At 45.7% G+C, this 26,828-nt stretch overlaps 1 protein-coding gene across 5 annotated transcripts in view; it reads right to left on the bottom strand.

Annotated features, from left to right (window-relative positions):
• LOC110525145 (PDZ domain-containing protein 2) overlaps positions 1–26,828 on the bottom strand; it is a 209,886-nt gene that overhangs the window by 68,665 nt on the left and 114,393 nt on the right. For 4 of the 5 annotated variants that reach the window (XM_090236856.1, XM_090236857.1, XM_090236860.1 and 1 more), the window contains 2 exons: positions 26,012–26,534; positions 8,782–8,927 (listed from right to left, as the gene is read on the bottom strand). In XM_090236856.1, the coding sequence (XP_090092982.1) occupies positions 8,782–8,927; positions 26,012–26,534 (669 nt within the window). Of the gene's footprint in view, positions 1–8,781; positions 8,928–15,908; positions 16,169–26,011; positions 26,535–26,828 lie in introns of those variants that run through there. The other variant, XM_090236859.1, reaches the window with a different exon arrangement.

Below are 26,828 nucleotides of genomic sequence, written 5' to 3'. Positions count from 1 at the left end.
CAGGAACAGACCACGGACAGTCTGCTACAGACCACGGACAGTCAGGAACAGACCACTGACAGTCTGCTACAGACCACGGACAGTCAGGAACAGACCACTGACAGTCTGCTACAGACCACGGACAGTCAGGAACAGACCACGGACAGTCTGCTACAGACCACGGACAGTCAGGAACAGACCACGGACAGTCTGCTACAGACCACGGACAGTCTGCTACAGAACACGGACAGTCTGCTACAGACCACGGACAGTAAGGAACAGACCACTGACAGTCTGCTACAGACCACGGACAGTCTGCTACAGACCACGAACAGTCAGGAACAGACCACGGACAGTCTGCTAAAGACCACGAACAGACAGCGAACAGACCACGGACAGTCTGCTACAGACCACGGACAGTCTGCTACAGACCACGAACAGTCAGGAACAGACAGCGAACAGTCAGGAACAGACAGCGAACAGTCAGGAACAGACAGCGAACAGTCAGGAACAGACAGCGAACAGTCAGGAACAGACCACGAACAGTCAGGAACAGACAGCGAACAGTCAGGAACAGACCACGGACGGTCAGGAACAGACAGCGAACAGTCAGGAACAGACCACGGACAGTCAGGAACAGACCACTGACAGTCAGGAACAGACCACTGACAGTCTGCTACAGACCACGGACAGTCAGGAACAGACCACGAACAGTCTGCTACAGACCACGGACAGTCAGGAACAGACCACGGACAGTCTGCTACAGACCACGGACAGTCAGGAACAGACCACGGACAGTCTGCTACAGACCACGGACAGTCAGGAACAGACCACGGACAGTCTGCTACAGACCACGGACAGTCAGGAACAGACCACGGACAGTCTGCTACAGACCACGGACAGTCAGGAACAGACCACGGACAGTCTGCTACAGACCACGGACAGTCAGGAACAGACCACGGACAGTCTGCTACAGACCACGGACAGTCAGGAACAGACCACAGACAGTCTGCTACAGACCACGGACAGTCAGGAACAGACCACGGACAGTCTGATACAGACCACGGACAGTCAGGAACAGACCACGGACAGTCTGCTACAGACCACGGACAGTCAGGAACAGACCACGGACAGTCTGCTACAGACCACGGACAGTCAGGAACAGACCACTGACAGTCTGCTACAGACCACGGACAGTCAGGAACAGACCACTGACAGTCTGCTACAGACCACGGACAGTCAGGAACAGACCACGAACAGTCTGCTACAGACCACGGACAGTCTGCTACAGACCACGGACAGTCTGCTACAGACCACGGACAGTCAGGAACAGACCACTGACAGTCTGCTACAGACCACGGACAGTCTGCTACAGACCACGGACAGTCAGGAACAGACCACGGACAGTCTGCTAAAGACCACGGCCAGTCAGGAACAGACCACGGACAGTCTGCTACAGACCACGGACAGTCTGCTACAGACCACGGACAGTCAGGAACAGACCACTGACAGTCTGCTACAGACCACGGACAGTCAGGAACAGACCACTGACAGTCTGCTACAGACCACGGACAGTCAGGAACAGACCACGAACAGTCTGCTACAGACCACGGACAGTCAGGAACAGACCACGGACAGTCTGCTACAGACCACAGACAGTCTGCTACAGACCACGAACAGTCTGCTACAGACCACGGACAGTCAGGAACAGACCACTGACAGTGTGCTACAGACCACGGACAGTCTGCTACAGACCACGGACAGTCAGGAAAAGACCACGGACAGTCTGCTAAAGACCACGGCCAGTCAGGAACAGACCACGGACAGTCTGCTACAGACCACGGACAGTCTGCTACAGACCACGGACAGTCAGGAACAGACCACTGACAGTCTGCTACAGACCACGGACAGTCAGGAACAGACCACTGACAGTCTGCTACAGACCACGACAGTCAGGAACAGACCACGAACAGTCTGCTACAGACCACGGACAGTCAGGAACAGACCACGGACAGTCTGCTACAGACCACGGACAGTCTGCTACAGACCACGAACAGTCTGCTACAGACCACGGACAGTCAGGAACAGACCACTGACAGTGTGCTACAGACCACGGACAGTCTGCTACAGACCACGAACAGTCTGCTACAGACCACGGACAGTCTGCTACAGACCACGGACAGTCAGGAACAGACCACGAACAGTCTGCTACAGACCACGGCCAGTCAGGAACAGACCACGGACAGTCTGCTACAGACCACGGCCAGTCAGGAACAGACCACGGACAGTCTGCTACAGACCACGGACAGTCAGGAACAGACCACTGACAGTCTGCTACAGACCACGGACAGTCTGCTACAGACCACGAACAGTCTGCTACAGACCACGGACAGTCTGCTACAGACCACGGACAGTCAGGAACAGACCACGAACAGTCTGCTACAGACCACGGCCAGTCAGGAACAGACCACGGACAGTCTGCTACAGACCACGGCCAGTCAGGAACAGACCACGGACAGTCTGCTACAGACCACGGACAGTCAGGAACAGACCACTGACAGTCTGCTACAGACCACGGACAGTCAGGAACAGACCACTGACAGTCTGCTACAGACCACGGACAGTCAGGAACAGACCACGGACAGTCTGCTACAGACCACGGACAGTCTGCTACAGACCACGGACAGTCTGCTACAGACCACGGACAGTCAGGAACAGACCACTGACAGTCTGCTACAGACCACGGACAGTCTGCTACAGACCACGGACAGTCAGGAACAGACCACGGACAGTCTGCTAAAGACCACGGCCAGTCAGGAACAGACCACGGACAGTCTGCTACAGACCACGGACAGTCTGCTACAGACCACGGACAGTCAGGAACAGACCACTGACAGTCTGCTACAGACCACGGACAGTCAGGAACAGACCACTGACAGTCTGCTACAGACCACGGACAGTCAGGAACAGACCACGAACAGTCTGCTACAGACCACGGACAGTCAGGAACAGACCACGGACAGTCTGCTACAGACCACGGACAGTCTGCTACAGACCACGAACAGTCTGCTACAGACCACGGACAGTCAGGAACAGACCACTGACAGTGTGCTACAGACCACGGACAGTCTGCTACAGACCACGAACAGTCTGCTACAGACCACGGACAGTCTGCTACAGACCACGGACAGTCAGGAACAGACCACGAACAGTCTGCTACAGACCACGGCCAGTCAGGAACAGACCACGGACAGTCTGCTACAGACCACGGCCAGTCAGGAACAGACCACGGACAGTCTGCTACAGACCACGGACAGTCAGGAACAGACCACGGACAGTCTGCTACAGACCACGGACAGTCAGGAACAGACCACTGACAGTCTGCTACAGACCACGGACAGTCAGGAACAGACCACGAACAGTCTGCTACAGACCACGGACAGTCAGGAACAGACCACGGACAGTCTGCTACAGACCACGGCCAGTCAGGAACAGACCACGGACAGTCTGCTACAGACCACGGACAGTCAGGAACAGACCACGAACAGTCTGCTACAGACCACGGCCAGTCAGGAACAGACCACGGACAGTCTGCTACAGACCACGGCCAGTCAGGAACAGACCACGGACAGTCTGCTACAGACCACGGACAGTCAGGAACAGACCACTGACAGTCTGCTACAGACCACGGACAGTAAGGAACAGACCACTGACAGTCTGCTACAGACCACGGACAGTCAGGAACAGACCACGAACAGTCTGCTACAGACCACGGACAGTCAGGAACAGACCACGGACAGTCTGCTACAGACCACGGACAGTCTGCTACAGACCACGGACAGTCTGCTACAGACCACGGACAGTCAGGAACAGACCACTGACAGTCTGCTACAGACCACGGACAGTCTGCTACAGACCACGGACAGTCAGGAACAGACCACGGACAGTCAGGAACAGACCACGAACAGTCTGCTACAGACAACGGACAGTCAGGAACAGACCACTGACAGTCAGGAACAGACCACTGACAGTCTGCTACAGACCACGGACAGTCTGCTACAGACCACGGACAGTCAGGAACAGACCACGGACAGTCAGGAACAGACCACGGACAGTCAGGAACAGACCACGGACAGTCAGGAACAGACCACGAACAGTCTGCTACAGACCACGGACAGTCAGGAACAGACCACGGACAGTCTGCTACAGACCACGGACAGTCTGCTACAGACCACGAACAGTCTGCTACAGACCACGGACAGTCAGGAACAGACCACTGACAGTCTGCTACAGACCACGGACAGTCTGCTACAGACCACGAACAGTCTGCTACAGACCACGAACAGTCTGCTACAGACCACGGACAGTCAGGAACAGACCATGAACAGTCTGCTACAGACCACGGCCAGTCAGGAACAGACCACGGACAGTCTGCTACAGACCACGGACAGTTTGGAAAAGACCACTGACAATCTGCTACAGACCACGGACAGTCAGGAACAGACCACTGACAGTCTGCTACAGACCACGGACAGTCAGGAACAGACCACGAACAGTCTGCTACAGACCACGGACAGTCAGGAACAGACCACGGACAGTCTGCTACAGACGACGGACAGTCTGCTACAGACCACGGACAGTCTGCTACAGACCACGGACAGTCAGGAACAGACCACTGACAGTCTGCTACAGACCACGGACAGTCTGCTACAGACCACGGACAGTCAGGAACAGACCACGGACAGTCAGGAACAGACCACGAACAGTCTGCTACAGACCACGGACAGTCAGGAACAGACCACTGACAGTCAGGAACAGACCACTGACAGTCTGCTACAGACCACGGACAGTCTGCTACAGACCACGGACAGTCAGGAACAGACCACGGACAGTCAGGAACAGACCACGGACAGTCAGGAACAGACCACGGACAGTCAGGAATAGACCACGGACAGTCAGGAACAGACCACGAACAGTCTGCTACAGACCACGGACAGTCAGGAACAGACCACTGACAGTCAGGAACAGACCCCTGACAGTCTGCTACAGACCACGGACAGTCAGGAACAGACCACTGACAGTCAGGAACAGACCACTGACAGTCAGGAACAGACCACTGACAGTCAGGAACAGACCACTGACAGTCAGGAACAGACCACTGACAGTCAGGAACAGACCACTGACAGTCAGGTACAGACCACGGACAGTCAGGAACAGACCACTGACAGTCAGGAACAGACCACTGACAGTCAGGAACAGACCACTGACAGTCAGGTACAGACCACTGACAGTCAGGAACAGACCACTGACAGTCAGGAACAGACCACTGACAGTCAGGTACAGACCACTGACAGTCAGGAACAGACCACTGACAGTCAGGAACAGACCACTGACAGTCAGGAACAGACCACTGACAGTCAGGAACAGACCACTGACAGTCAGGTACAGACCACTGACAGTCAGGAACAGACCACTGACAGTCAGGAACAGACCACTGACAGTCAGGTACAGACCCCTCCACAACCAGAGGAAATAATATAAGATGAAAAATACACACACAGAAACACACACACACACAGAAACATACACACACACACACAGAAACACACACAGAAACACACACAGAAACATACACACCAATAAACATACACACACAGAAACACACCCACACAGAAACATACACACACAGAAACATACCCACACAGAAACACACCCACACAGAAACACACACACACAGAAACACACACACAGAAAGACACACAGAAACACACACACACAGAAACACACACAGAAACACACCCACACAGAAACATACACACACAGAAACACACACACACAGAAACACACACACAGAAAGACACACAGAAACACACACACACAGAAACACACACAGAAACACACCCACACAGAAACATACACACACAGAAACATACACACACAGAAACACACCCACACAGAAACACACACACACAGAAACACACACACAGAAACACACACAGAAACACACACACAGAAACACACACACACATAAACACACACACACATAAACACACACAGCAACACACACACACAGAAACACACACACACAGAAACACACACACACAGAAACATACACACACAGAAACACACACACACACACAGAAACATACACACACACACACACACACACAGAAACACACAGAAACACACAGAAACACACCCACCCAGTACCAGTCAAAAGTTTTATAACACCTACCATTCAAGCATTTTTCTTTATTGTTACTATTTTCTACATTGTATCAAAACTATGAAATAACACTTATGGAATCATGTAGTAATCACAAAAAAATTGTTAAACAAATTTTCTAAAATATATTTTTTTATTGACACATATACTCCTCATCTCCAGCGCTCGAGGTCGTCAGACTGCTCATTATTACGCACACCTGTCACCATCATTACGCGCAACTTAAAAAACTCACCTGAACTCAATCACCTGCATGATTACCTCCCATGTATCTGTCAGTCCTGGTTCCTTCCCCGGGCGTTATTGTTTCTGTTCCAGTGTTTCATGTCTGTACGCTACTCGTGTTACTTGTTTTGTTCCTCGTGTTATTTAATATTAAAAGTCACTCCCTGAACTTGCTTCCTGACTCTCAGCGTACAAGTTATAGAATAACGTCTGGTCACCTGATGCAGCAATCCATCACTCTCCTTCTTGGTCAGATGGGCCTTACACAGACTGGAGGTGTTTTTTGGGTCATTGTCCTGTTGAAAAACAAATCATAGTCCTACTAAGCGCAAACCAGATGGGATGGTGTATCGCTGCAGAATGCTGTGGTAGTCATGCTGGTTAAGTAGTGCCTTGAATTCTAAACAAATCGCAGACAGTGTCACCAGCAAAGCACCATCACACCTCCTCCTCCATGCTTCACCGTGCCAAATACACGTGCGGAGATCATTTGTTCACCCAGTCTGCGTCTCACAAAGATACGGCAGTTGGAATCAACAATCTCAAATTTGGACTCATCAGACCAAAGGACAGATTTCCACCGGTCTAATGTTCATTGCTCGTGTTTTCTGGCCATAGCAAGTCTCCTCTTATTATTGGTGTCCTTTAGTAGTGGTTTCTTTGCAGCAATTTGAACATGAAGGCCTGATTCACGCAGTCTCCTCTGAACAGTTGATGTTGAGATGTGTCTGTTACTTGAACTCTGTGAGGCATTTATTTGGGCTGCAATTTCTGAGGCTGGTAACTAATGAACTTATCCTCTGGGGCTTCCTTTCCTGTGGTGGTCCTCGTGAGAGCCAGTTTCATCATAATGCTTGATGGTTTTTGCGAAACTTTCCTTGACATTTTCCAAATTGAATGACCTTCATGTCTTAAAGTAATGATGGACTGTCATTTATCTTTGCTTAATTGAGCTGTTCTTGCCATAATATGGACTAGGGCTATCTTCTGTATACGAACTCTACCTTGTCACAACACAACTGATTGTCTTAAGAAGGAAAGAAATTCCACAAATTAACAAGGCATACCTGTTAATTGAAATGCATTCCAGGTGACTACCTCATGAAGTTGGTTGAGAGAATGCCAATAGTTTGCAAAGCTTTCATCAAGGCAAAGGATGGCTATTTGGAAAATGTCAAATATAAAATATATTTAGATTTTTTTTTAACACTTTTTTGGTTACTACATGATTCCATATGTGTTATTTAAGAGTTTTGATGTCTTCAATCTTCTTATACAATGTAGAAAATAGCACAAATGAATGAAAACCATTGAATGAGTAGGTGTGTCCAATATGTACTGTACATAATAAAGCCAATATTTTTTTTGATTTTTATTTTACCAGGTAAGTTGACTGAGAACACATTCTCATTTGCAGCAACGACCTGGGGAATAGTTACAGGGGAGAGTAGGGGGATGAATGAGCCAATACTAAACTGGGGATTATTAGGTGACCATGATGGTTTGAGGGCCAGATTGGGATTTTAGCCAGGACACCGGGGTTAACACCCCTACTCTTACGATAAGTGCCATGGGATCTTTAATGACCTCAGAGAGTCAGGACACCGGGGTTAACACCCCTACTCTTACGATAAGTGCCATGGGATCTTTAATGACCTCAGAGAGTCAGGACACCGGGGTTAACACCCCTACTCTTACGATAAGTGCCATGGGACCTTTAATGACCTCAGAGAGTCAGGACCCCCGTTTAACATCCCGTCCAAAAGACAGCACCCTACACAGGGCAATGTCCCCAATCACTGCCCTGGGGCATTTGGATATTTTTTATACCAGAGGAAAAAGAGTGCCTCCTACTTCCAGCAGCATCTGGTCTCCCATCCAGGGACTGACCAGGACCAACCCTGCTTAGCTTCTGCTGGAGGGAGAGATGCAGGGTGGTATGCTGCTGGTATTAGGGTTGCTGAATGGAAATCAAATTGTGACTGTGTGTATAATTGTTTTGTAACTGGCTGATGGGAAAGATCTCCTTCTGAAAGATATTTACTCATGAACATCAACCTCTTGAACACTTCAAGTCTAATATATTACAGTTTGCATTGATATCCTCCCTATTCACACAGCAGATCAGCTGTGTGTCCCTAAAGTGGACGTGGTCACACACACACAGACACACACGGGTACACACACACACAGGTACTCCACGGGTGGTGGTATTTATGCATGTATGTGTGTATGGCTGTATGTGTTTATGCATGTGTGTGTGTGTGTGTGTGTGCATGTGCGTGCGTGTGTGTGTGTGCATCCATGTGTGTGTGTATATGTGTGTGCGTGTGTGTGTGTGTGTATCTTACCTCTGTGTGGCGCCTCCCTCCTCTACGTGCGCTATGATGATGCCGTGCGGGGAGCGCTTGGACCCTCGTCCTCCCGTAATCTGGATCCCCAGCCCCTCCTGACCTTTCACCATGTGCATCTTCCAGATTCGACTCCCCTCTCTGGGCTGGAGGACACAGACAAGACACAGGGTTAGGGTCATGGTTGATACGACTCCCCTCTCTGGGCTAGAGGACACAGACAAGACACAGGGTTAGGGTCATGGTTGATACAACTGGCCTCTCTGGGCTGGAGGACACAGACAAGACACAGAGTTAGGGTCATGGTTGATACGACTGGCCTCTCTGGGCTGGAGGACACAGACACCATTCAAACCAACGAAGCATCAGACACCATTCAAACCAATGAGGGATCAGACACCATTCAAACCAATGAGGGTTCAGACACCATTCAAACCATTGAGGGATCAGACACCATTCAAACCAATGAGGGTTCAGACACCATTCAAACCAATGAGGGTTCAGACACCATTCAAACCAATGAGGGATCAGACACCATTCAAACCAATGAGGGATCAGACACCATTCAAACCAATGAGGGATCAGACACCATTCAAACCAATGAGGGTTCAGACACCATTCAAACCATTGAGGGATCAGACACAGTTCAAACCAATGAGGGTTCAGACACCATTCAAACCAATGAGGGATCAGACACCATTCAAACCAATGAGGGTTCAGACACCATTCAAACCATTGAGGGATCAGACACCATTCAAACCAATGAGGGATCAGACACCATTCAAACCAATGAGGGTTCAGACACCATTCAAACCAATGAGGGATCAGACACCATTCAAACCAATGAGGGATCAGACACCATGCAAAACAATGAGGGATCAGACACCATTCAAACCAATGAGGGTTCAGACACCATTCAAACCATTGAGGGATCAGACACCATTCAAACCAATGAGGGTTCAGACACCATTCAAACCAATGAGGGATCAGACACCATTCAAACCAATGAGGGATCAGACACCATTCAAACCAATGAGGGTTCAGACACCATTCAAACCAATGAGGGATCAGACACCATTCAAACCAATGAGGGTTCAGACACCATTCAAACCAATGAGGGATCAGACACCATTCAAACCAATGAGGGATCAGACACCATTCAAACCAATGCGGGATCAGACACCATTCAAACTAATGCGGGATCAGACACCATTCAAACTAATGACGGTTCTGAACATTAAAGGCAATTATCTCAGAAACATCTTTTTGCAGATACAACCTTACAGTCCAAAGCTCTCGATATCACAAGAACACAAGGAAGTGGTTTAGATAGTGGAATTCAGACTCGTCTCCATGTTTCATGTTTCTAGCTCAAGTAGATTGTTTTATGATTACCAAGTTAGGTAGAGTGATTACCAAGTTAGGTAGAGGTGTACCAGCAGTCAGATCAATGTGCTGCTGGAGATGTTGGGAGTGTTAGATTAGATGTGCTGCTGGAGACGTTGGGAGCGTTAGATTAGATGTGCTGCTGGAGGCGTTGGGAGTGTTAGATTAGATGTGCTGCTGGAGACGATGGGGAGTGTTAGATTAGATGTGCTGCTGGAGACTTTGGGAGTGTTAGATTAGATGTGCTGCTGGAGACGTTGGGAGTGTTAGATTAGATGTGCTGCTGGAGGCTTTGGGAGTGTTAGATTAGATGTGCTGCTGGAGGTGTTGGGAGTGTTAGATTAGATGTGCTGCTGGAGACTTTGGGAGTGTTAGATTAGATGTACTGCTGGAGACGATGGGAGTGTTAGATTAGATGTGCTGCTGGAGACGTTGGGAGTGTTAGATTAGATGTGCTGATGGGGAGTGTTAGATTAGATGTGCTGCTGGAAACGTCGTCGAGTGTTAGATTAGATGTGCTGCTGGAGACGTTGGGAGTGTTAGATTAGATGTGCTGCTGGAGACGTTGGGAGTGTTAGAATAGATGTGCTGCTGGAGACGATGGGGAGTGTTAGATTAGATGTGCTGCTGGAGGTGTTGGGAGTGTTAGGTTAGATGTGCTGCTGGAGACGTTGGGAGTGTTAGATTAGATGTGCTGCTGGAGACGATGGGAGTGTTAGATTAGATGTGCTGCTGGAGGCGTTGGGAGTGTTAGATTAGATGTGCTGCTGGAAATGTCGTCGAGTGTTAGATTAGATGTGCTGCTGGAGACGTTGGGAGTGTTAGATTAGATGTGCTGCTGGAGACGTTGGGAGTGTTAGATTAGATGTGCTGCTGGAGACGATGGGGAGTGTTAGATTAGATGTGCTGCTGGAGGTGTTGGGAGTGTTAGATTAGATGTGCTGCTGGAGACGTTGGGAGTGTTAGATTAGATGTGCTGCTGGAGACGATGGGAGTGTTAGATTAGATGTGCTGCTGGAGACGATGGGGAGTGTTAGATTAGATGTGCTGCTGGAGGTGTTGGGAGTGTTAGATTAGATGTGCTGCTGGAGACGTTGGGAGTGTTAGATTAGATGTGCTGCTGGAGACGATGGGAGTGTTAGATTAGATGTGCTGCTGGAGGTGTTGGGAGTGTTAGATTAGATGTGCTGCTGGAGACGATGGGGAGTGTTAGATTAGATGTGCTGCTGGAGACGTTGGGAGTGTTAGATTAGATGTGTTGCTGGAGACGATGGGGAGTGTTAGATTAGATGTGCTGCTGGAGACGTTGGGAGTGTTAGATTAGATGTGTTGCTGGAGACGTTGGGAGTGTTAGATTAGATGTGCTGCTGGAGACGTTGGGAGTGTTAGATTAGATGTGCTGCTGGAGACGATGGGAGTGTTAGATTAGATGTGCTGCTGGAGGTGTTGGGAGTGTTAGATTAGATGTGCTGCTGGAGGTGTTGGGAGTGTTAGATTAGATGTGCTGCTGGAGACGATGGGGAGTGTTAGATTAGATGTGCTGCTGGAGACGATGGGGAGTGTTAGATTAGATGTGCTGCTGGAGACGATGGGAGTGTTAGATTAGATGTGCTGCTGGAGACGATGGGGAGTGTTAGATTAGATTTTACACATTAGATAACATAAACCAAACAAAAAGCACAATGTTAAACAAACTCTACACACAAGGAAGTCTTAACAATTTCCACAGAGAATTGTACTTGAAGAACAATGCAGATGCACAGTGTGGTAACAGAATGACGGCACAGGGGTGATCACCATGGAATTACCCCTACGGTAAAGATGGACTATACCACACCAAGTTCACACCATTAGCTACAAGGACAGGTCGGTGTACACTGAGTGCACAAAACATTAGGAACACCTGCCCTTTCCATGACATAGACTGACCAGGTGAATCCAGGTGAAAGCTATGATCCCTTATTGATGGCACTTGTTAAATCCACTTAAATCATTGTAGATGAAGGAGAGGAGACGGGTTCAAGAAGGATATTTAAGCCTTGAGACAATAGTGTATGTGTGCCATGCAGATGGTGAATGGGCAAGACAGAATATTTAAGTGTCTTTGAACAGGGTATGGTAGTAGGTGTCAAGCGCACCAGTTTGAGTGAGTCAAGAACTGCAACGCTGCTGGGTTTGTCACGCTCAACAGTTTCTCGTGTGTATCAAGAATAGTCCACCACCCAACGGACATCCAGCCAACTGGACACAACTGTGGGAAGCATTGGAGTCAACACGGGCCAGCATCCCTGTGGAAAGCTTTAGACATCCCTGTGGAAAGCTTTAGACATCCCTGTGGAAAGCTTTAGACATCCCTGTGGAAAGCTTTAGACATCCCTGTGGAAAGCTTTAGACATCCCTGTGGAAAGCTTTAGACATCCTGTGGAAAGCTTTAGACATCCCTGTGGAAAGCTTTAGACATCCCTGTGGAAAGCTTTAGACATCCCTGTGGAAAGCTTTAGACATCCCTGTGGAAAGCTTTAGACATCCTCGTGGAAAGCTTTAGACATCCCTGTGGAAAGCTTTAGACATCCCTGTGGAAAGCTTTAGACATCCTCGTGGAAAGCTTTAGACATCCTGTGGAAAGCTTTAGACATCCCTGTGGAAAGCTTTAGACATCCTGTGGAAAGCTTTAGACATCCTGTGGAAAGCTTTAGTCCATGCCCCGATGAAGTGAGGCTGTTCAGAGGGCCAAAAGGGGGAGGGGGCAACTCATTATTAGGAAGGTGTTCTTAATGTTTGGCATGTAACCCACAGTTTGCCATGTAACCGTCAATGTGACTGGCAGAACGGGTGTTGTATGTAGAGGATGATATCTCAGATAGGGTGGAGTGAGGTCTAAGAGGGTTTTATAAATAAGCATCAACCAGTGGGTCTTGTGACGGGGAAACAGAGATGAGTTTACAGAGGAGTATAGAGTGCAGTGATGTGTCCTATCAGGAGCATTGGTGGAAAATCAGATGGCCGAATGGTAAAGAACATCTAGCCGTTCCAGAGCACCCTTACCTGCCGATCTATAAATTACATCTTCGTAATCTAGCATGGGTAGGATGGTCATCTGAATCAGGGTTAATTTGGCAGCTGGGGTGAAAGAGGAGCGATTACGATAGAGGAAACCAAGTCTAGATTTAACTTTAGCCTGCAGCTTTGATATGTGCTGAGAGAAGGACAGTGTACCGTCTAGCCATACTCCTAAGGACTTGTATGAGGTGACTACCTCAAGCTCTAAACCCTCAGAGGTAGTAATCACACCTGTGGGAAGAGGGGCATTCTTCTTACCAAACCACATGACCTTTGTTTTGGAGGTGTTCAGAACAAGGTTAAGGGCAGGGAAAGCTTGTTGAACACTAAGAAAGATTAAAACCTGTTGCAGATTCACTTTTGCTGTTCCCATTTCTGTTAACGGTTTTGCTCGGAGAAAAACAAACAGTCTAGGAAAGTTTAGTAAAGAGAAGAACCCTGAGTGTGTGAGTAGTGAGTAAGACACAAACAGACACTCTGGGAGCGTGAGTATTACCAAGTCACTGTCCTGTCCTGTCCTGTCTGAAGATGTTGTGTGTTGTGAGTGATGACAGGTAGGTAGGTAGGGAAGTGCCTGAGGACAGTGAGTCAGCCAAGGACACACTTGTCTGGGCTAGTCCTTTCATTTCACCTCCCAACCCTAACCCTTATCCAACGGTTAGTCCTCTCCTCTCCCAACCCTAACCCTTATCCAACGGTTAGTCCTCTCCCAACCCTAACCCTTATCCAACGGTGAGTCCTCTCCTCTCCCAACCCTAACCCTTATCCAACGGTTAGTCCTCTCCTCTCCCAACCCTATCCCTTATCCAACGGTTAGTCCTCTCCTCTCCCAACCCTAACCCTTATCCAACGGTGAGTCCTCTCCCAACCCTAACCCTTATCCAACGGTTAGTCCTCTCCTCTCCCAACCCTAACCCTTATCCAACGGTTAGTCCTCTCCTCTCCCAACCCTAACCCTTATCCAACGGTGAGTCCTCTCCCAACCCTAACCCTTATCCAACGGTGAGTCCTTTCATTTCACCTCCCAACCCTAACCCTTATCCAACGGTGAGTCCTCTCCCAACCCTAACCCTTATCCAACGGTGAGTCCTCTCCTCTCCCAACCCTAACCCTTATCCAACGGTGAGTCCTTTCATTTCACCTCCCAACCCTAAACCTTATCCAACGGTTAGTCCTCTCCTTACACCTCCCAACCCTAACCCTTATCCAACGGTGAGTCCTCTCCTCTCCCAACCCTAACCCTTATCCAACGGTTAGTCCTCTCCTCTCCCAACCCTAACCCTTATCCAACGGTTAGTCCTCTCCCAACCCTAACCCTTATCCAACGGTGAGTCCTTTCATTTCACCTCCCAACCCTAACCCTTATCCAACGGTGAGTCCTCTCCCAACCCTAACCCTTATCCAACGGTGAGTCCTCTCCTCTCCCAACCCTAACCCTTATCCAACGGTTAGTCCTCTCCTCTCCCAACCCTAACCCTTATCCAACGGTTAGTCCTCTCCTTTCACCTCCCAACCCTAACCCTTCCTTATCCAACGGTGAGTCCTTTCATTTCACCTCCCAACCCTAACCCTTATCCAACGGTTAGTCCTCTCCTCTCCCAACCCTAAACCTTATCCAACGGTTAGTCCTCTCCTTACACCTCCCAACCCTAACCCTTATCCAACGGTTGGTCCTCTCCTTTCACCTCCCAACCCTAACCATTATCCAACGGTTAGTCCTCTCCTTTCACCTCCCAACCCTAACCATTATCCAACGGTGAGTCCTCTCCCAACCCTAAACCTTATCCAACGGTTAGTCCTTTCATTTCACCTCCCAACCCTAAACCTTATCCAACGGTGAGTCCTCTCCTCTCCCAACCCTAACCCTTATCCAACGGTTAGTCCTCTCCTTTCCCAACCCAAACCCAGCAGTTAGTCCTCTCCTCTCCCAACCCTAACCCAGCAGTTAGTCCTCTCCTCTCCCAACCCTAACCCAGCAGTTAGTCCTCTCCTCTCCCAACCCTAACCCAACAGCTAGTCCTCTCCTCTCCTCTCCCAACCCTAACCCAGCAGTAAGTCCTCTCCTCTCCCAACCCTAACCCAGCAGTTAGTCCTCTCCTCTCCCAACCCTAACCAAACAGCTAGTCCTCTCCTCTCCCAACCCTAACCCAGCAGTTAGTCCTCTCCTCTCCCAATCCTAACCCAACAGCTAGTCCTCTCCTCTCCCAACCCTAACCCAGCAGTTAGTCCTCTCCTCTCCCAACCCTAACCCAACAGCTAGTCCTCTCCTCTCCTCTCCCAACCCTAACCCAACAGCTAGTCCTCTCCTCTCCCAACCCTAACCCAGCAGTTAGTCCTCTCCTCTCCCAATCCTAACCCAACAGCTAGTCCTCTCCTCTCCCAACCTTAACCCAGCCGTTAGTCCTCTCCTCTCCCAACCCTAACCCAGCAGTTAGTCCTTTCCTCTCCCAACCCTAACCCAACAGCTAGTCCTCTCCTCTCCCAACCCTAACCCAATGGTTAGTCCTCTCCTCTCTCTCTCTGTTGAACCCCACTCTTTAATTCAAACAACATCAAAACGGCAAGTCCTCTCCTAGTCCTGACTGGCTTTTAGACCAACGGTGGAAGAGCCTGACACCAACTACAGCCATTAGTCATGAATGGTATTTCGCTAACAGTGAGAGAGAGACAGAACAACTCACCCTGATGAAAGCTCTTCAGCCGAAACGTAGCAACAACACGGAGACAAGAGTGTGCAACTTTCTTAATTATTTGTAGAGACAAAGACCAAAACAACAGACCATCTGACACTGGGTGGAGTCGCAGTGCGTCGGCATAGCTGATATTCAACAAGGCCCTTCCGACATGTCACAGTCAGTCACATCTCCGTTGAGTTCCCACGCTGTGTTACTTTTCCCCGTTTTCACGCTTCCAATCCCTCCTGAACTCCTCAGACAGTCTCATAGAACACAAGAGAGGCTGGATCAACCAGAAACACTGTTATCTTGTATACACGTCTTTCAGGTGTATCTCACACGAAACATATACTATAGTGTGTACTATGGTTGGAATATTATAGTTTTTACTGTAGTAATTTTTTTGGAGACTTTATTGTAGTTTACTCTATAGTATATAGTATAAATACTGTGGTAAAAGAAAACTGAAGGTATATACTGTTGTGTTTTTACGTATATTTCTGTAGTATTCAATAATAGTGCTTTTGTTTTCTTATCTTTGACGTAGAGGCGTTCGCCTTCAGGAAACCTACTGGAGAAATACGACAACAACAGAAAATGTACATTTTCCATAAGCTGTAGGTCTGGGGTCTGAACAGAACATACAGAGCTTGACCTCTTTTCTATAGCCTGTGTAGAGCATAATGTATGGTGTATACTTGGCATGTAGGTTTCTCACTTACGGGTGGTACCAATTTCTATATGGGGAGGAGAATGGGGAATTTAAATACTGTTTTACTATAGTTAAAAAAGTGTAGTGTTTCTGCGGACATTACTGTAGTATTTACTATAGTTACAAAAAAATGTAGTATTTTTGCAGACTGCAGTGTTTTTGGGGATATTTTTGTAGTATTTACGACAGTGTTTCTTTGTGGAAAATACTGTAGTATTTACTATAGTACTCTACAGTTTACCACAGTATTCTCTAGTAAGTACTCTTGCATTCTATAGTAAACTGTAGTATTCTTTAATGAAATAACTGCATGTTGAATCATCCAACGCATGAATATTGGGTTCAGCATCTGTAGGAGCTTTACAGTAGAAACCGTAACAGTAGTTAGAGTTAACAGTAGTTAGAGTTAACAGTAGTCAGAGTTAACAGTAGTCAGAGTTAACAGTAGTCAGAGTTAACAGTAGCCAGAGTTAACAGTAGTCAGAGTTAACAGTAGTCAGAGTTAACAGTAGTTAGAGTTAACAGTAGTCAGAGTTAACAGTAGCCAGAGTTAACAGTAGTTAGAGTTAACAGTAGTTAGAGTTAACAGTAGTCAGAGTTAACAGTAGTCAGAGTTAACAGTAGTCAGAGTTAACAGTAGTCAGAGTTAACAGTAGCGTGCTGTTGTGTGTATTTGCTTAGCATTGATCCACTTTGTCTGTGGTTCTGTGGTGAGGTTAGTCACTGTGGATGACTCATGGGTGTACAAGGGAGAGTTTGTTGGCAGGATTACAGTATTTCTGAAGAAAAGCTAACTCAACATGCAGCTAACGTCATCCCCAATCAGAAGGAAGACGGGACTCTATGAACAACAGACTTTCTCACGTCTTTCACTACTACTGTTTGTCTCCTCAGTTTGGTCTCATTAATGTCTGGAAGTGACCCATCCATCTTGCATAATGCCTTGTCTTCAATCTCTAAACTAGCCAGGCCTGCCAGGTCTTCAAGGCAGCCTAACCCGCTCTGATTGGCTAAATGCTGATTTATACCCAACGGAGTGTAGCGCAGTGTCGCAATGTCGTTTTCTGTCACTTTGTAGAGCGCATTGACATTTAACGTACTCCCACTGGGGCAGTGTTGTGTAGGCAATACCATACTATATACAGGGTTAATACCATACTATATACAGGGTCAGTCAATACCATACTATATACAGGGTCAGTCAGTACCATACTATATACAGGGTCAGTCAGTACCATACTATATACAGGGTCAGTCAGTACCATACTATATACAGGGTCAGATAGTACCATACTATATACAGGGTCAGTCAGTACCATACTATATACAGGGTCAGTCAGTACCATACTATATACAGGGTCAGATAGTACCATACTATATACAGGGTCAGTCAGTACCATACTATATACAGGGTTAATACCATACTATATACAGGGTCAGTTAGTACCATACTATATACAGGGTTAATACCATACTATATACAGGGTCAGTCAATACCATACTATATACAGGGTCAGTCAGTACCATACTATATACAGGGTCAGTCAGTACCATACTATATACAGGGTTAATACCATACTATATACAGGGTCAGTTAGTACCATACTATATACAGGGTTAATACCATACTATATACAGGGTCAGTCAATACCATACTATATACAGGGTCAGTCAGTACCATACTATATACAGGGTCAGTTAATACCATACTATATACAGGATCAGTTAATACCATACTATATACAGGGTTAGGCAATACCACACTATATACAGGGTCAGTTAATACCATACTATATACAGGGTCAGTTAATACCATACTATATACAGGGTCGGTTAATACCATACTATATACAGGGTTAGGCAATACCACACTATATACAGGGTTAGGCAATACCATACTATATACAGGGTTAATACCATACTATATACAGGGTCAGTTAATACCATACTATATACAGGGTTAATACCATACTATATACAGGGTCAGTTAATACCATACTATATACAGGGTTAGGCAATACCATACTATATACAGGGTTAATACCATACTATATACAGGGTCAGTTAATACCATACTATATACAGGGTTAGGCAATACCATACTATATACAGGGTTAATACCATACTATATACAGGGTCAGTTAATACCATACTATATACAGGGTCGGTTAATACCATACTATATACAGGGTTAGGCAATACCACACTATATACAGGGTTAGGCAATACCATACTATATACAGGGTTAATACCATACTATATACAGGGTCAGTTAATACCATACTATATACAGGGTTAATACCATACTATATACAGGGTCAGTTAATACCATACTATATACAGGGTCAGGTTAATACCATACTATATACAGGGTCAGTTAATACCATACTATATACAGGATCAGTTAATACCATACTATATACAGGGTCGGTTAATACCATACTATATACAGGGTTAGGCAATACCACACTATATACAGGGTTAGGCAATACCACACTATATACAGGGTTAGGCAATACCATACTATATACAGGGTTAATACCATACTATATACAGGGTCAGTAAATACCATACTATATACAGGGTTAATACCATACTATATACAGGGTCAGTTAATACCATACTATATACAGGGTCAGTTAATACCATACTATATACAGGGTCAGTTAATACCATACTATATGCAGGGTCAGTTAATACCATACTATATACAGGGTCAGTTAATACCATACTATATACAGGGTTAGGCAATACCACACTATATACAGGGTCAATTAATACCATACTATATACAGGGTCAGTTAATACCATACTATATACAGGGTCAGTTAATACCATACTATATACAGGGTCAGTTAATACCACACTATATACAGGGTCAGGTCAATACCATACTATATACAGGGTCAGGTTAATACCATACTATATGCAGGGTCAGTTAATACCATACTATATACAGGGTCAGTTAATACCATACTATATACAGGGTCAGGTCAATACCATACTATATACAGGGTCAGTTAATACCATACTATATACAGGGTCAGTTAATACCATACTATATACAGGGTCAGTTAATACCATACTATATACAGGGTCAGTTAATACCACACTATATACAGGGTCAGGTCAATACCATACTATATACAGGGTCAGGTTAATACCATACTATATGCAGGGTCAGTTAATACCATACTATATACAGGGTCAGTTAATACCATACTATATACAGGGTCAGGTCAATACCATACTATATACAGGGTCAGGTTAATACCATACTATATACAGGGTCAGTTAATACCATACTATATACAGGGTCAGGTAATACCATACTATATACAGGGTCAGGTTAATACCATACTATATACAGGGTCAGTTAATACCATACTATATACAGGGTCAGGTAATACCATACTATATGCAGGGTCAGGTTAATACCATACTATATACAGGGTCAGTTAATACCATACTATATACAGGGTCAGGTTAATACCATACTATATACAGGGTCAGGTTAATACCATACTATATACAGGGTCAGGTTAATACCATACTATATACAGGGTCAGTTAATACCATACTATATGCAGGGTCAGTTAATACCATACTATATACAGGGTCAGTTAATACCATACTATATGCAGGGTCAGTTAATACCATACTATATGCAGGGTCAGTTAATACCATACTATATGCAGGGTCAGTCAATACCATACTATATGCAGGGTCAGTTAGTACCATACTATATACAGGGTCAGTTAATACCATACTATATACAGGGTCAGTTAATACCATACCATATGCAGGGTCAGTTAGTACCATACTATATACAGGGTCAGTTAATACCATACTATATACAGGGTCAGTTAATACCATACTATATGCAGGGTCAGTTAGTACCATACTATATACAGGGTCAGTTCAATACCATACTATATGCAGGGTCAGTTAGTACCATACTATATACAGGGTCAGTTAATACCATACTATATGCAGGGTCAGGTTAATACCATACTATATACAGGGTCAGGTTAATACCATACTATATGCAGGGTCAGGTTAATACCATACTATATACAGGGTCAGTTAATACCATACTATATGCAGGGTCAGTTAATACCATACTATATACAGGGTCACTCAGTACCATACTATATACAGGGTCAGTTAATATCATACTATATACAGGGTCAGGTTAATACCATACTATATACAGGGTCAGTTAATACCATACTATATACAGGGTCAGTTAATACCATACTATATACAGGGTCAGTTAATACCATACTATATACAGGGTTAGTTAATACCATACTATATACAGGGTCAGTTAATACCATACTATATACAGGGTCAGTTAATACCATACTATATACAGGGTCAGTTAATACCATACTATATACAGGGTCAGTTAATACCACACTATATACAGGGTCAGTTAATACCATACTATATACAGGGTCAGTTAATACCATACTATATACAGGGTCAGTTAATACCATACTATATACAGGGTCAGTTAATACAATACTATATACAGGGTCAGTTAATACCATACTATATACAGGGTCAGTTAATACCATACTATATACAGGGTCAGTTAATACCATACTATATACAGGGTCAGTTAATACCATACTATATACAGGGTCAGTTAATACAATACTATATACAGGGTCAGTTAATACAATACTATATACAGGGTCAGTTAATACTATATACAGGGTCAGTTAATACCATACTATATACAGGGTCAGTTAATACTATATACAGGGTCAGTTAATACCATACTATATACAGGGTCAGTTAATACTATATACAGGGTCAGTTAATACCATACTATATGCAGGGTCAGTTAATACCATACTATATACAGGGTCAGGTTAATACCATACTATATAGAGGGTCAGGTTAATATCATACTATATACAGGGTCAGTCAGTACCATACTATATACAGGGTCAGTTAATACCATACTATATACAGGGTCAGTTAATACCATACAATATACAGGGTCAGGTTAATATCATACTATATACAGGGTCAGTCAGTACCATACTATATACAGGGTCAGTTAATACCATACTATATACAGGGTCAGTTAATACCATACTATATACAGGGTCAGTTAATACCATACTATATACAGGGTCAGTTAATACAATACTATATACAGGGTCAGTTAATACTATATACAGGGTCAGTTAATACCATACTATATACAGGGTCAGTTAATACTATATACAGGGTCAGTTAATACCATACTATATACAGGGTCAGTTAATACTATATACAGGGTCAGTTAATACCATACTATATACAGGGTCAGTTAATACTATATACAGGGTCAGTTAATACCATACTATATACAGGGTCAGTTAATACCATACTATATACAGGGTCAGTTAATACCATACTATATACAGGGTCAGTTAATACCATACTATATACAGGGTCAGTTAATACCATACTATATACAGGGTCAGTTAATACCACACTATATACAGGGTCAGTTAATACCACACTATATACAGGGCCAGTTAATACCACACTATATACAGGGTCAGTTAATACCATACTATATACAGGGTCAGTAGTTATATACGTGGTCAGTTAATACCATACTATATACAGGATCAGTTAATACCACACTATATACAGGGTCAGTTAATACCACACTATATACAGGGTCAGTTAATACCATACTATATACAGGGTCAGTTAATACCACACTATATACAGGGTCAGTTAATACTATATACAGGGTCAGTCAATACCATACTATATACAGGGTCAGTAGTTAAATACGTGGTCAGTTAATACCATACTATATACAGGATCAGTTAATACCACACTATATACAGGGTCAGTTAATACCACACTATATACAGGATCAGTTAATACCATACTATATACAGGGTCAGTTAATACCACACTATATACAGGGTCAGTTAATACTATATACAGGGTCAGTCAATACCATACTATATACAGGGTCAGTTAATACCATACTATATACAGGGTCAGTTAATACCATACTATATACAGGGTCAGTTAATATCATACTATATACAGGGTCAGTTAATACCATACTATATACAGGGTCAGTTAATACCACACTATATACAGGGTCAGTTAATACCATACTATATACAGGGTCAGTCAATATCATACTATATACAGGGTCAGTCAGTACCATACTATATACAGGGTTAGTCAATACCATACTATATACAGGGTCAGTTAATACCATACTATATACAGGGTCAGTTAATACCATACTATATACAGGGTCAGTTAATACCATACTATATACAGGGTCAGTTAATACCATACTATATACAGGGTCAGTTAATACCATACTATATACAGGGTCAGTCAATACCATACTATATACAGGGTCAGGTTAATACCATACTATATACAGGGTTAGTTAATACCATACTATATACAGGGTCAGTTAATACCATACTATATACAGGGTCAGTAAATACCATACTATAGGAGGTAGATATGTGTAGGGGGAAGGTGACTATTTACAGGGTAAGTTCCAGTACCATAATAATCCCCAGTTTACAATTGGTTCATTCATCCCCCTCCTCTCCCCTGTAACTATTCCCCAGGTCGTTGCTGGGAGAGTAGTCAGGATCAAGGCAAAGATGAAGGGAGCAAAGTACAGAGAGTTCCTTGATGAAAACCTGCTCCAGAGCACTCAGGACCTCAGACTGGGGCGAAGGTTCACCTTCCAACAGAACAAAAACCCTAAGCACACAGCCAAGACAACGTAGGAGTGGCTTCAGGACAAGTCTCTCAATGTCCTTGAGTGGCCTAGCCACAGCCCGGACTTGAATCCAATCGAACATCTCTAGAGAGACCTGAAAATAGCTGTGCAGCGACGCTCCCCATCCAACCTGACAGATCTTGAGAGGATCTGCAGAGAAGAATGGGAGAAACTCCCCAAATACAGGTGTACCAAGCTTGTAGCGTCAAACCCAAGGAGACTCGAGGCTGTAATCACTACCAAAGGTGTTTCAACAAAGAACGGAGTAAAGGGTCTGAATACTTATGGAAATGTGATATTTCAGTTGTTGTTGTTTTTTTTATACATTTGTAAATTTTTGCTTTGTCATTACGGTGTATAATGCAGGGAAAAAACTATTTAATCGATTTTAGAATGAGGCTGTAACGTAATATAATGTGGAAAAAGTCAAGGGGTCTGAATACTTCCCTGAGGTGCTGTAGGTGTCAAATACTTAAATACTTTGCACTTAATTTAGCTTATGAGTTGTGATATTTTACTATTCCAATAGTTCCATTGTACCGAGAAGACTAAATCAAGCAGCTCCATTAGACCAATGTGTTGGACCCATGTCACTGCAAGAAGTGCTCTGTCTAACCTGACTGGAGGTATCACTGCTTAGAGACTGTCTGTCTTACCTGACTGGAGGTATCACTGCTTAGAGACTGTCTGTCTTACCTGACTGGAGGTATCACTGCTTAGAGACTGTCTGTCTTACCTGACTGGAGGTATCACTGCTTAGAGACTGTCTGTCTTACCTGACTGGAGGTATCACTGCTTAGAGACTGTCTGTCTTACCTGACTGGAGGTATCACTGCTTAGAGACTGTCTGTCTTACCTGACTGGAGCTATCACTGCTTAGAGACTGTCTGTCTTACCTGACTGGAGGTATCACTGCTTAGAGACTGTCTGTCTAACCTGACTGGAGGTATCACTGCTTAGAGACTGTCTGTCTTACCTGACTGGAGGTATCACTGCTTAGAGACTGTCTGTCTTACCTGACTGGAGGTATCACTGCTTAGAGACTGTCTGTCTTACCTGACTGGAGGTATCACTGCTTAGAGACTGTCTGTCTTACCTGACTGGAGGTATCACTGCTTAGAGACTGTCTGTCTTACCTGACTGGAGGTATCACTGCTTAGAGACTGTCTGTCTTACCTGACTGGAGGTATCACTGCTTAGAGACTGTCTGTCTTACCTGACTGGAGGTATCACTGCTTAGAGACTGTCTGTCTTACCTGACTGGAGGTATCACTGCTTAGAGACTGTCTGTCTTACCTGACTGGAGGTATCACTGCTTAGAGACTGTCTGTCTTACCTGACTGGAGGTATCACTGCTTAGAGACTGTCTGTCTTACCTGACTGGAGGTATCACTGCTTAGAGACTGTCTGTCTTACCTGACTGGAGGTATCACTGCTTAGAGACTGTCTGTCTTACCTGACTGGAGGTATCACTGCTTAGAGACTGTCTGTCTTACCTGACTGGAGGTATCACTGCTTAGAGACTGTCTGTCTTACCTGACTGGAGGTATCACTGCTTAGAGACTGTCTGTCTTACCTGACTGGAGGTATCACTAATTAGAGACTGTCTGTCTTACCTGACTGGAGGTATCACTGCTTAGAGACTGTCTGTCTTACCTGACTGGAGCTATCACTGCTTAGAGACTGTCTGTCTTACCTGACTGGAGGTATCACTGCTTAGAGACTGTCTGTCTTACCTGACTGGAGGTATCACTGCTTAGAGACTGTCTGTCTTACCTGACTGGAGGTATCACTGCTTAGAGACTGTCTGTCTTACCTGACTGGAGGTATCACTGCTTAGAGACTGTCTGTCTTACCTGACTGGAGGTATCACTGCTTAGAGACTGTCTGTCTTACCTGACTGGAGGTATCACTGCTTAGAGACTGTCTGTCTTACCTGACTGGAGGTATCACTGCTTAGAGACTGTCTGTCTTACCTGACTGGAGGTATCACTGCTTAGAGACTGTCTGTCTTACCTGACTGGAGGTATCACTGCTTAGAGACTGTCTGTCTTACCTGACTGGAGGTATCACTGCTTAGAGACTGTCTGTCTTACCTGACTGGAGGTATAACTAATTAGAGACTGTCTGTCTTACCTGACTGGAGCTATCACTGCTTAGAGACTGTCTGTCTTACCTGACTGGAGCTATCACTGCTTAGAGACTGTCTGTCTTACCTGACTGGAGGTATCACTGCTTAGAGACTGTCTGTCTTACCTGACTGGAGGTATCACTGCTTAGAGACTGTCTGTCTTACCTGACTGGAGGTATCACTGCTTAGAGACTGTCTGTCTTACCTGACTGGAGGTATCACTGCTTAGAGACTGTCTGTCTTACCTGACTGGAGGTATCACTGCTTAGAGACTGTCAGACTTACCTGACTGGAGGTATCACTGCTTAGAGACTGTCTGTCTTACCTGACTGGAGGTATCACTGCTTAGAGACTGTCTGTCTTACCTGACTGGAGGTATCACTGCTTAGAGACTGTCTGTCTTACCTGACTGGAGGTATCACTGCTTAGAGACTGTCTGTCTTACCTGACTGGAGGTATCACTGCTTAGAGACTGTCTGTCTTACCTGACTGGAGGTATCACTGCTGAATGACTCTGTCTTGTGTTCTGACAGTCCCCTGTGGGAGCGGTTCGGCAGGGTGGCGGTCCCTCCACTGTTCAGCAGGTTGCGGGGGATCGCTAGAGGGGGCAGGACAGTCATGGGCCCCTCATCCTTCCTTCCTGGTCTCCCCTCAGGGGGCGTGACCTCCATATCCATGGATACCGTGGATCCTCTGTAGCCGTGGTAACCATTCTCCAGTGTCTCTCTGCCGCCATCGTCACAGCTACCGTCCGTACTATCACGATTTAACGACGACCGGGAGATGACGCCGAACTTTCGCAAACGTTTGCCATCGCCGTTCTGCGTCAGCAGGCTACTGGGAGGCTCGGAGGAGATGCCGCTCAGGTCGTCCAGGGAGTGGGCGGAGCCACCACTGTTGGTGACTTTGCTGTTTCCATTGCATGGAGGGAGAGGGGCTTTGCGCTTGATCCTCCGGAGCATGATCAGGTAGATGCAGCCGCCATTCCAGCACTGGTCAGCCAGGTAACTGTAGAGAAGAGGAGAGGAGGAGGACAGGAGAGGGAGGAGGAGAGAAGATGTAGGGAGAAGGAGAGGAGGAGGATGAGAGGAGATGGAGAGGAGGAGGACAGGAGATGGAGGAGAGGAGGAGGACAGGAGATGGAGGAGGAGAGGAGATGGAGAGGCGGATGAGAGATGTAGGGCGAAGGAGAGAAGATGGAGAGGAGGAGGAGAGGAGGAGGAGGGGAGATGGAGAGGAGGAGATGGAGAGGAGGAGGACAGGAGATGAAGAGGAGGAGGACAGGAGATGGAGGAGGAGAGG

This window comes from Oncorhynchus mykiss, chromosome 6 (assembly GCF_057628025.1).
Source record: "Oncorhynchus mykiss isolate SJ-2025 chromosome 6, ASM5762802v1, whole genome shotgun sequence".
Classification (NCBI taxonomy): Eukaryota; Metazoa; Chordata; class Actinopteri; order Salmoniformes; family Salmonidae; genus Oncorhynchus; species Oncorhynchus mykiss.
Note: the sequence above shows the minus strand (reverse complement) of the source record. Positions and strands in the feature narration are given on the sequence as shown.